This window comes from Solanum pennellii, chromosome 12 (assembly GCF_001406875.1).
Source record: "Solanum pennellii chromosome 12, SPENNV200".
Lineage (NCBI taxonomy): Eukaryota > Viridiplantae > Streptophyta > Magnoliopsida > Solanales > Solanaceae > Solanum > Solanum pennellii.
The window spans coordinates 7050802-7063973 of record NC_028648.1 but is presented as its reverse complement, the minus strand read 5'-3'; the positions used below and the strand labels follow the sequence as shown (position 1 = coordinate 7063973).

General features: G+C 35.7%; 1 protein-coding gene across 3 annotated transcripts in view; it reads left to right on the top strand.

Annotated features, from left to right (window-relative positions):
- Positions 1-13172, top strand: part of LOC107007541 (zinc finger CCCH domain-containing protein 37) — a 20584-nt gene that overhangs the window by 6295 nt on the left and 1117 nt on the right. Inside the window, exons 2-12 of one of the 3 annotated variants that reach the window (XM_027913644.1) lie at positions 5468-5773; positions 6822-7069; positions 9630-9683; positions 9759-9836; positions 9914-9982; positions 10090-10299; positions 11040-11077; positions 11209-11255; positions 11644-11759; positions 11841-11894; positions 12634-12777. In XM_027913644.1, the coding sequence (XP_027769445.1) occupies positions 5500-5773; positions 6822-7069; positions 9630-9683; positions 9759-9836; positions 9914-9982; positions 10090-10299; positions 11040-11077; positions 11209-11255; positions 11644-11759; positions 11841-11894; positions 12634-12777 (1332 nt within the window). In that variant the 5' untranslated portion in view covers positions 5468-5499. Of the gene's footprint in view, positions 1-5400; positions 5774-6821; positions 7070-9629; positions 9684-9758; positions 9837-9913; positions 9983-10089; positions 10300-11039; positions 11078-11208; positions 11256-11643; positions 11760-11840; positions 11895-12633; positions 12778-13172 lie in introns of those variants that run through there. The other 2 variants (XM_015206206.2, XM_015206205.2) reach the window with 2 other exon arrangements.

The window sequence follows — 13172 nt, the reverse complement described above, 5'->3', positions numbered from 1 at the left end:
CCAAGTTCAGAGAGTCGATTTCAGTACCCAAATTTCAGAAGTCTAAGTCTTTTGGAACGAGACCCCCTCGACGGCCCGTCGTGCCCATGACGGTCCGTCGTGGGTTCCGTCGACTCACACAGTTTTTCCAGAAATAAAATCTGCTGCTCAAAACGACTAAACAGGTCGTTACACTATTCGAATGAAAATTCCCAAAAATTAAATAAAATTACCTGAGTTGTTTTAAAAATAACTCATCATTACTCTAATTTAACCCAAACCTGACCCATTTAACCAAAACTTATGTCCCTGAATCAAACCACAATTCGTAACAAAATTAACTGCAACCTTAAGCTCATGGACGACTTACTTATTCATAACTGAGCAAAACCTTATGCTCTGCTGTCAAGTTTGTAACGATCGGGGAGCACCCCCTAGAAGTTACCGGCGTCATTGACCTCTCGGAGGTCTAAGACAAGCCTCTTAGCATTCATGCATCGCATAAACTTAAAAATAGCGAAAAATTTAAAACTTTTCATAGCACATCATATGCTAAAACATCACTTTATATTTATATAAAATCATTAAGTACATAGTCTAGGCACTAAGTCTCCTTTGCCATCTTAGACTCTCAACAACTTTAGAGTAGAATAGGGACACGACCCTTAACAATATAAAATAACATAATCTAGACTATTACATAATTCTGAATAAGAACTTGACATAGGAAATCCTTGAATCTTAAGGATCCCTTTCTTTGAACTTGGAGAACATTAATCCAAGCTCACCACTTTGAGACACATCCTCTAGCCATCACCACTACACTTAGTGTAAAAAGATGAAGAAGAGTGGTATTAGTACAAGAATGCACTAAGTATGATAACCATGCAAAAACATGAGCTAAAGAGGACATTTAGTTAGAAATCATGCATCATGCCTTTATTGTAAAACTTCATGAACATTGGTACAATAAGCACAATATAGTGCACATACTTCATATATACATGGATATCACTCATAACAATACTTAAAGTCATTTCATCACATTTAAGGATCATTATTAAGGCACAATTTACACATAAGAACCATCACCTAAGATAACCTCCCAATCTCACTAGTGCAATGTACAAGTAGCATCCCATACTACTACTCATACCAAGTGATCCTAAGAAGTCACCCTAGCCTTAGGCATATCACATTCAATAACATACCACACATGCATTTAACCTTAGACATAAGACCAACATACTTCATTAATGGTCACATAAGAACTCTCTCATTCATTTCATTTTAGTCATAACTTATTAATTCATATCATAGGTAAACCACTCTCATAAACCCTTCACAAGCTTTCTTGTGCAATGTACACATGGAGTCTCATACCCCACATATACCAAGCAAATCCATTTAGAAGCCATAAGTGTAATTCACATGCATAATCATAATTCATATCTTGATATAAGTGAAATCAACCTTGACATACCTTCGTATTTACATATATGAACCATAAACCTTATTTCATAAAGAAACCTCATCGTAACTTTCCTTACAGCCCACTTGTGCAATGTATAAGTAGGGTCATAATCCTACCTACACTAAGTAGTCTTTCAAGGAATTATGACAATTATCCATAATCTAATCTTAGTTCATTTCTTAACTCTAGGGATGCTTAGCCGTAACGAACATAGACCATATGAGCTACATGAAATTGAGTATCGTATGACCCCACACCAAAAAAAGTGTTCTACTTGCCAAGGTAGAAACATATATAATAACTATCTAGGTGGATCCACTAGCTATATCCTACGGGGGCACGTAGTTAAGGTATAGTGAGATTGCTTCTAGAAACCCGCTTATTGCATTAGTGGAAGACTTCCATCTCATGAGTAATCACTTGGATGACCCGACCTATTGCATTAGCGGGAGGTCTTTTCCTCATTGTAAATATCCACTCGGTGCTAAGCTTAAACTCCCTTTTTAATATCTTTAAGCCTTTATTAACCATTATTTCATAAGATTAGGCTTTGGGGACTTGCTCTCTCATACATCATATAACTCAAAGGTTTCTAGGATGAGAATGTACTTTCACATAATTCTAACATTCATACTTTCATGTGTGTGCATACATGTAAGAAATACTTTCACATAACACTTCTTAGACAACACATGTTCATAACTCATCAATCATATACTTTACATGCATAGTGATAGATAATGGTACATATGAGAACTATACTTTCGATTGACACCATGAATCTACCCTACTAATAGTTATGCATGAAAGCGTGCGTGTATTCATTCACATTGGTTATCATGATAACGTAAGAGCCAATAACCTACATGTTGAGGAAACCATCCTCCAAGGATCACAATGCCTATACAATATCCCTCAAGTCATGAGCAACTCACAAAAAGAGCACCATAGGAGACAGGAACATATTTAACCTTAGAATATGAGACTCCTAATCATGCATTATATCAAACATTCATATAGGATTACATATATAGGTAGGATTCATACTACAAGAGTATTCATCACAACTAGTCATATAGACCATACCTAACCCTAACATGATCATCACACATACATAACATCATCGATACACCTAGGTCATGATACTAGAATAGAAGACTACACAAGACCTTCACACTTGTGATCATAAACAAAATTCACATTACAACAATTGTCTTTGAGGCCATGATCATAACATATAAAGATTTACAAGAATGTAAACACCGCAACCATAAGCAGATCATATCAAGTAACACAATTCAATATAGATTCTACGCTAATTAGAGGAAATAGGTCAACTTACTAAATCTCCAAGCTATGATTATCATTGATCAAATCCCAAAAATTCAATATCAATTGACATAAATAACATTTGGAATAAACACTACATTATAATAAACCATAATTGAATCATTATCTAATCAAGATCACAAGACCCACATTAAGACTAATTTGAAGGATTTAGGAATCATGGGTTATTCGTGAAATTGGATTGAATTCTTTTTAAAATCAGTAGCTAAACATATATTCATCATTAGAATGCTTTTGAAATCAATTTGGAATGAACCCATGGCTAGATTGAAAGATAGGATTTTTGACTTAAGATTCATGTTGAAAAGCCTTCGAAAGAACTCCTTAGATGAAAGATTAACTAAGGATAAAGGGTTACTATACATTAATAGAAGAAAAGCCCACACATTTGGAGAAGAAACCACTTCAAAATTCATCTTCTAGCTTGAGCTTGAATTTGGCCTCCAATGGAGGTTTGAGATAATTTGGAAGAGAGGAGGGTTTTGAGATTTTTGATTTCTTATTGGGTATTGGTGTTTTGACTTGGGAAAAAGGTTAAATATGACATAAAAAGAGTTCTTAACCGACTCCAAAAGTTTCAAAAACACCCCATACTTATTTAGACTTTTAGACATGTCAAACTTGACTTTAAAACGACGCAACAGAATCTGGAAAGCGGCTGCGCTCGCGGAGACAACTCCTAATTTTGCCTCACTAAATTTTTGAGGCAGTGAGCCTTGTGTCAGGAGTGTGATGCATATGCAGACTGAGTTCCAAGCGCGCGACACGTGAGGGCCTCCACGTCTTGGTGTTGCACGCTGCTTTTGGCAGCTTCCTTGTCCAACGTTTGGGTCCTTCTCAAGGACCCTTAGAGTGGTCATCATTGAGTCGTACCCAAATGTTTTGACCCTTAACATGTCTATTAAGATACTAGGGTCACCACCACTGTTTTTAGACTCCAAATAACACATAAAAACAAGGCATACATACAAGGACACGTTAGCATGCAAATGACTAGTTTTCGGACGTCTTGAACGTTCTTGGACGTTTGACCTCCAAACTACTTCAAATCAACTATACAAGCTCTAAACACTTTATGAACATATTATTAAACTTTTAACGCACATGTGAGGCTCTAGATACCTTATTTCATTTTGAGGGTCTTGACAATATCCCCCACTTGAGAACATTTGTCCTCTGTCATATACAGATGTGAGGGTGTTGTATACTTATGTTATATACAAACTTAAAAAAAATTACAACAAAGAATAAAACAAAATTCTCTGGAGTAAGTATAGAAAAAAATGATAAGTGAAAAATTAATTGTGAAGATACTGGAATTGAGAGAAGCATTGGAGAAAATGGTGGTGGAGATGAAAACAAAGATGAAGTTTCATGAATGAAGGAGATTGGAAATTGGTTCATTTGTTATGGGTTTTGTTTAGTTTAATAGGTTGGGTTCGAGTTAAAAAGATGAAATCAAACAATTTCAATTAAACTTAGATAATTTTGATCAATTTGAAAAAATCATCAAATTGAAGGGTATATTTATTAACTCTGTATATGACAGAAGTATAAATGACCGCATAGTATAATGAAGAATAAATCTAACTAGTAAACGAAAATTGATGAGAATTTTTTACCCTTTTCTCTATTTTATACTTGTAATAATCATTGTTTCAAATCATGCTCCTCTTTAATTTCGGTTCCAAAATTTTAGGTGTGCTAGGGAAAATATTCATACAATAATTGAAGAGAAAATTGTATATAATATCAAACTACTAATTCAAATTAGATGCTATAACCATCGTTTGATTTAATTGTACCCCATAACAAACTGTTGCTATTTCGCCTCTCTCCTGGTGAATCTCGTTCGCCACTCTCGTTCTCTCCCTCGCCTCTCTCGCTTTTTATACAAATTCAAATGTATAAAATATGTTTTTATTTGTATAAAATGAGAGAAAATTGTATATATACATATATTTTTGTTCCCCTCTCTCCCTCTCCCAGATCTCGCTCGTCAATCTCTCAGATTTCGCTCGTTACCCTTGCCCCTCTCACTTATACAAACAGAAAATAAATGCATAAACTGCATTTTTGTTTGTATAAAGCGAAAGAAAATTGTATATACACATGCAAATCCATACATCGTCGTCCTATATACTTATAATTATACGACACAAATATTTTCTTGCCTAGTTTTCTTTTTCCTTTATCTCTTTCTCGTTTTATACAGATACATATTATACAATTAATCTTTTGTATATGTATACCGAAACAGAAACACAACTGCTTTCTTTTGTATATATATAGCGAAATATACATATTTATGTTTGTTATGTAGCGCAAGTATGCAAACTATATCTATAAACATACAAATATGATTTTTGTGTTTCCTATATATGAAACTTGCTCATAATCGAATGCATGCATTAATAATGTCATATTATAATTAATTTATCTAATTAAAAATTCATTTCACATATTTTTTGAGTATATGAATCACTTACCATTTATTTTAGATTTTGAGTATAGAAATCACTTGCCATGTAATCTATGCTACTAAAATGATCAAGGGCTTGAATGAATAGTTTAAAAAAGTTTAGGGCTTTATCTGAGTTAAAATTTTCTTAGAAACAAACCAAACAATGAAAAACTTTCCCTTCTTCGTGTGCAAATTTGCAGTCGGCTGAGTCCAGTGGAATCTCTACTGAGAGATGGCAAATCAGCTTTACGGCTATAACCCTAGTGCCACCGCCGGAATAGTAGCCGGCAATACGAGATCCATGGAAGATTATCTCTCTACGGATAAGACATTGCTGAGTTCTTCAACTTATTTTGGTTCTACCGCCTATTCCAGTTATCAGACTGATACTTACAGTCCTACTGCGAGTAGGATTCCAGGTTATGGACCTCCTGGTGTTGATGTTACACAACCTGCCGCTGTTACTGACTCTTATTTTTCTAGCTTGAAGCGCTCATCCTCTAACGGTAAGAGACATTCTTCCTCTCTCTGTTTTATTCTATTCGTTTAGTTTATTGTGCTTGTACTTGTTGATGAACTGACTAGCATTAGCCTTAGGGTTTCGACTTTGAAAATTTTTCATTTTAGGAGTTGATTTTGAGGTAGAGGTATCATTATTTATTGTGATAGTATGGAGAATTATAGGTTTGTTGTTTAAAACGAGTTCCACTCAGCAATTAAATTAAAACAATCTTGCAATAAACTTATGTTGGCTGTGAGCTTGGAACTAGGCAGGAATTTCAATTTCAGCTAGGAGATTCAAATTATGAATAAATAACACTTGATTCCGGGGAATTTCGCAAAGATAACAGGGCGTAACGGAAGAGATTACTCTTAACTTGCTACAAAATGAGGGAATAATGGGCTTAATAGTCTGAAGCTCAAAAAGGGGAAAAAACAGGTGTTACTGTGGTTCAAACCAACAATCTCAAACAAGAAATGAACCACCTTAACCATCGAGCCAAGCTTCTCAACTGTGTTGAGGGGGTTAATTAAAGGATATATATATATATATATATATGTAAATTTGGAACTTGTCCTTATATATAAAGTGTAATTTTCTGGCGAAAGATGTTCGAACTTCGGATGAACCCCCTCCGCCCCCCCAGTTCTTTCCCCTGCCTTCAGTACAGTATCTTTTAGTTGCTCCTCTGATATAGCTTTAAGATATATCTGTACTCTTTTAATTAATTTTGGTAGAAGTCCAAAAATTTTATGGTGCTCTTCATATGTTAGACATATTTGATGTAATGCCAAAGTTCTGGATGAATCTTACTGATATATAAGCTTTTGCAAACACCTATAGTTTCTACTTCTTTTTTAATGTCGGGATATCTCTTTTTGCATGCATATTTAGTGCATAAAAACATTATCATAAGTTGCAGCAGGTATTTTTTTCTTGTTGCCGCACATATTTTTAATACTATCTTACGTAAATATAAAATTTTGTACTTGTATGCATAATAACTGCTACATTCGGTGTTTTTGTGTTTATGTATATATTATGTACCATAGCACTGTATCATCAGGCACTTTTGGGTGCACATAATACAATTGGGCAAGCTGAAGCTTGGTTTTCAGCCAATCCTTTAGCCAAGCGCCCTAGATTCGAGAGTGCAAGCAATTTATCTATATATCCCCAGAGGCCTGGAGAGAAGGACTGTGCCCATTATATGCAAACACGAACTTGTAAATTTGGAGATAGCTGCAAGTTTGACCATCCTATTTGGGTTCCTGAGGGTGGTATCCCGAATTGGAAAGAGGTGATCTTTATTGCTATTTATTCTTAATAGAATAAAACACAATAGATTATCAAATAAGTCATCCTTATCTTACTATGTATTATTATGCTTTCCCATGTATATCTATATTTAGTTTAGTCCTAATAGCTCTTACTGCATAAGGCTTCTTCTTAAATAGTTGTAGCTGGAGCTGGAATAGTTTCTTTGTACTCGCTCTCCTCCCTGCTCTTTTTCTCTTTCTTTTTCTTTTCTTTATTTTAGCTATTCAACACTATTTTGCATAATATAATGATAATAATAAACCAACACAATATTAATAATATAAATTATAGTTAATTTACTTATAGTTTTTATTTAGTTGCTTACTTTATGAATCAATGATATTCACAGGATCTCATTTCTGTAGAATGTTGGTTGAATTTGAAAGGGTTTGGAACTCCTTAGGATAATATTTGTTCCGTTTCAACATTGAGCTTTTGCTGTTTGGAACTTCCAAATTTCAAATGTTACGTTGGCCTGATTACTCTTCATTTTTCTTTAGTTTTCTAGATATCCATTTTTCAACGAAGTCTTCTGAAATTAAAGTTCCACCCTTGAGGGGACCAACACATTTGTAGTGACTTCAGAGTTGCTACTCAAAACCATTAGATCAGGGAAGACTTCCTGTAATGTTGCTTACCCAATCCAGTAGTTTTTCCGAAACATTGTTTCTGTTACCTTGCCTACCCTAGTTCTGGAGTTGTCCTGCAATTTTGGCCATAGAGATCTGGTTGATATCCACACCCCCATTCAGTGGCGGACACGTGATTGTTATTAAGGGGTGTCAATGGTTGTAGTAAAAAAATATAATTACGGGACTAGTAAGACTAGAACAGACTGTATTTTCGCAACGCCTGAACCACTAAACTAAACCTTTAACTTGTTCACTGAATCTACATAACTACTTATCGGAAGGCTATTGTTTTGAATCCTCAGATTTCTGATACCAAGCCCACCCTAAAAGTTCGCTCAATTCTGCCACTTCCCACTTCACTAGATTGAATCCTCCCCTTTCTTGTTGCCTTTCTACAGAAAATCCCTTCTTAGCCTATTTAGCAGCTTCACCACACTGACATATATATGGAGCAAAGACATCTCATAGGTAGGTAAAGAATCTGAAACCAAGTTTATTAGAGTGACCCTTCCCCCCAAATGATAAACATTGAGCTTTCCACTAAACTAACCTCTTCTCTGTTTTCTCCACAACTTTGTCCCATTTTTCCACATTGTTGTGTCTACTACTTAAGGGCATACCAAGGTATAAATCGAGTAATTTATCTACTGCACACCCTAGAACACACAGATGGTTGGTTGGTATGTTGAATTATGTCATAGTGACTAGATCCGACATTTCTTTTCTTGTTAGTGTTGTAAGCTAGCTTCTGGATTCTCCCGGTGATAGCCATTGGGATGCATTTTGCATTTTGCAATATATAAAGTCGGCTCCAGGTAAAGGACTATTCTTTGAGGGTCGAGGCCATAAGCAGATCGTATGATATTCAAATGCTATGCTAATTTGTAGGATCACCGTCTAATAGACATTCTACATTTAGATATTATGTTTCTGTAGGAGTTAATTTGGTGTCCGGAAAGAGTAAGAAACATAGTGTAGTTACTTGATCTAGTGCAGAAGTAACATATTGAGCAATGTTTTAGCAACTTGTGAGCTAGTTTGAATAAACGGTTGCTTCGAGAACTAAAATTTGGAGAAATTAGTCGAATGGAACTTGTGTGTGGTAACCTATTGACACTTCATATCACGTCAAATCTGGATTTCACGAGAGGATTAAGCACATTGAGATTAACTCTTCACTTTGTTCGAGAAAAAAAAGATGCTCTCAGGAGAAGTTACAAAATTTGTGAAGTCGAGCGATTAGCTTGCAAATATTTTTACAAAGTCCCTTGATCACTAGTCCTCGGTTTAGTTAACATCCGCGGTAAGCTCATGATTGGTCCTTGATTGTTTAACATCCCTAACAAGCTCAATACATATAACTTGTATGCACCAGCTTGAGGAGAGTTAGAATAGGAATAAGAATAGAGTTCGATATAGTATCCTACTTGGAATAGGATTGTAATGTGGTGTCTGTTAGGTCTCAACATGATAATGTAGAATACACAACTCAATAATATTTTCTCTGTTTCTCACATATTGGAGTCCCACATCGGTTGGATAAAGTCTATTTGGTCCTTATATTGTCTTGGTCAATCCCCCCCTTATGAACTAGTTTTTGGGGTTGAGTTATGTTCAACATTCATTTCTTTATCATGATATCATTTTCAGATGCATCCCAATTCATTCTTTTCGATGTTGGTGGGTCTTACATTGTCCACCTTCCAAATGTCCAATCCTGGACGTTCGGGGGTGTTGAAGTCCCATATTGGTGGGACAAGGGCTATTTGGTCTCCTTATAGTCTTGTACAACCCTTCTCTCATGAGCTCACTTTGGGGTTGAGTTGACCCAAGATCCATTTGTTTATCATGAAATTTGTGATCAGATCGTATGTTTCTAGTTATTATCTTCTACTTCCATTTATGCAGGTTCCAGTTTCAACTGAATCTCTTCCTGAAAGACCCGGAGAGCCTGATTGTCCAGTAAGAATTTTTTTTTGATGAGTTTGTGACTATTTGTGCTGTTAATATCCTAATTTTATGTTATCTTGTTTCCAGTATTTTGTGAAGACTAAAAAATGCAAGTTCGGTGATAGATGCAAATTTAACCATCCCAAAGATAACGCAGCTCATTTGGTAGGTTCACAGGCTCAATTATTATTTACTTCCTATGAGGACAGTTCCATTTATTTCAATGGTTAATTTGGCTTAAGTTTCAGGGTTCTGTACAAAATCCTGGTGTTTCTGACTTGCCTGAGAGACCTTCTGAACAGCAATGCGCGGTATGTGAATGTTTTTGCTAATTGGAGCACTACTTGTTACTTAAGCTTGCTCAAGTATGCACATAATGTCTATCTGGTTCATAGTTACTCAAATCATACTATGGCAGTTCTACATGAAGACGGGAACGTGTAAATTTGGTGCTACCTGCAAATTTCACCATCCAAGAGATATACAATTGCCATCTCCAACGCAAGAAAATGGCTCTGTGGGGAAGCTTGGATCAGCTAATTATGAGATGACGGAGGATGTGAATCTAGTCAAGCCGCTTTCTGTTGCAGCTTTATTGCACAACTCCAAGGGCCTTCCCATTAGACCGGTATTTTATAGATTTTGTCTTTTACCTTTGGAAGAGTATTATATGCTTCTTTTGTGCTTTGTTTGCTTTTTTGGTTTGTCTTTTTCTATTATCCCTTCCTTTTGTTCTGTGATAGGATAGCTGTCAATAGACTGCTGTTTTGGTCTACTTTATTTGACAATTACTAATCTAATTCTAAAAAAATTAAGATATCATGGTATTTCAATCCCGGTACCATAATTTGTCTGTGAGGATTTATTGTGATGAAGGGCAACTTGTTCTTGAGACACTTTCACTCTGCTGGCCTAAGGATCTTAAAGCATTTCATGTCTTTTCATTACCTGCATTATGGGTGCCACTGCCATTGTAGATATGCTAAGCTTCATTGAATCTGATTGTCTTCTTCTGGTATTAGTCTACAGATGTGTTGCCTTTTCGAAGATCTGGTACTTCTGGAATACAACAATAACAAACCTAGTGTAATCCTAATGTACTTCCTATGTGGAGAAATTAGCAAATTGAGATTTTTTTAAGATAAAATTAGCAAATAGAGGTTTTAACCCATAGGAAGAGAAAGCAGAAGCATGTTTGATTTTCATCAACAAGTACCATGACTTTTTTTTCCGGCTGATAAAGTAAGATTAACCACAACTTTAGCTACTTGAGGCTGGCTTTTTTTTGTTAAGCCTAATAAGATATAAGCAGTGAGTTTCACGGACCCACAGGAGGTAGTTCATTCTTCTGGTTTTTATCTTTTACAGGGTGAAGTTGATTGTCCTTTCTACCTAAAAACTGGCAGGTTAGTCTTTTTTGTGGTGAACATGATGGGTTTTACTTTTTGTTCTTCTGCTAACAGTTTTGAGTACTGAAGAAGTTGGACTGTTCATTGGTTTATAACACGTCTTTTTTGTTTTAACAAATATCAAACAGCTGCAAGTATGGAGGCACTTGCCGTTACAGCCATCCTGAAAGAAATGGTAAGGATATAATAAGCTCTGTTGGAGCATCACTTAAAAACTTTTCCTCGCCACTCTTCATCTTTGTATTGGCTTTCTGTTTGTTGAGTTTTCTTTGTTTGTTCTGATATATGATTGTCTGAAACATATTATCTTAGCATACTTCTTCCTCATGTGAATTTTGGGATCAGAAAATGTATCATGTTCTCATAAAATAATTTATAAACCACTTTGACTATGCAACTTAAAAATTGTTGAAATAAATGGATAAAAGGATTGCTGCAAAAGACCTATAAATGAAAGTTCATCTATAAGCTTATCGGATTATTCAAACAAGCAAATACTAAGCATAAAATATTCAATGGCTAGTGTCAACTACTGATTCTCATTCACTTTTTTCAATCTCCAGGAGTTGGTATTGGCCCTGCCCTTGTAGCCTCTCCTGCAACACATTGGAACATTGGAATGGTTAATCCAGCTGCCTCTCTCTTGCAAAATTTTGATCCGAGACTGACTCATACAATGGTATAATCAATTGTCAGTTTGTGTCTTCTCTAAAACGCTTTGAACGTGTTCCTGAAAGTATTTTTATTTTTGATACTGCAGCTTGGGGTGCTTCCACCTGTCTATCCACAACGACCTGGACAAGTTGAATGCGATGTGCGTACCTACTTTGTTCTAAGATATACTTGAAAGATCTGTGAATTACTACTCTCAAGCTGGATGCATGTGACATTATTTTGGGTCCTGCACTATGAATCGTGATTTTGTTATTTATCAGTTGTTCAAGGCACTTTCATGTTGTCCCCCAATCAAAAGGTGCCACTTAATTGGCTTTAGAGCTGTACATCTTGAGGTTTCTAGTCATACACTCTAGGACCCAAGGAACATCTTTAGCAGCCGTTTTATCGGGTGTTTGCAGTTCTGTGGAAATGATTGCTCTGTTTCCTTGAACCTCTGACTATCTTGACTGCTGTATTACCTACCTTTGCCAAAAGAACAGAAGTACTCTGTATCAATCCTAACAAAGATATGACAAACCTTCCAAAATAATGCGTATATCATATCCTCTAGAGTCTAAAAAATGTAGCACTCTAGCACTTGTCATTCTTACCTCTTGTTGACTTCTAAATTTATTCAGTCTACTTCTTAAAGAAGTGCATCTTATTGGGCTCTCAGTATGCTGTTTTAACGTTGACTTGCATCCATTCTTAAGTTTAAACACATATTCGATAGTATAGGAGCTGCCTGTAGTGCTGAATGGATTCTCGTTCATGTTGCTATGTTATTATGTAGATCAATCATGAATTACTCTTCAGCTTTTCTTAATATGGTTGGATCTAGTCATTCACTATCTTTCTTTTGCTTATCTTGCTTGGTTTGTCATGTTTTATATCAGTTCTATATGAAAACCGGGGAATGCAAGTATGGTGAAAAATGCAAGTTTCATCACCCTCTTGATCGTTCAGCATCTGCAGTGTCAGTAAAGGATGTACAGCAGCCAAATGTTAAACTTACCCTTGCTGGTTTACCAAGGAGGGAGGTACCCTTTATCTTTGCTAGAATTTAGACATGACATGCTCATTTTCTGGTGGAAGAAGTATTCTGTAGCATTATAAAAAAAATATTCTGATAATTTTATTGTTTGACAACCTCTAAACTCTGTTGGTTACATATTCATTTGCTCCTGCAAATAACACGATAATACTGTAAAGTAGATACAGCTATTTATATTCAATTATGGCAGATGTATGACTACCACTAAAACATACCGACTTCCTCAATTCCTACCAGTGCATTGGTTGCAGGTAGTAATTGTGTACTGCAGCCATTAGTTATGGTTTGAATATCTTCTGAACACCGAAAACCCCTCACAGAATGCCTTAGTACTATACAGATATGTAAACTTGCAAACTGCAATGCCCTTTTCTGAAACCC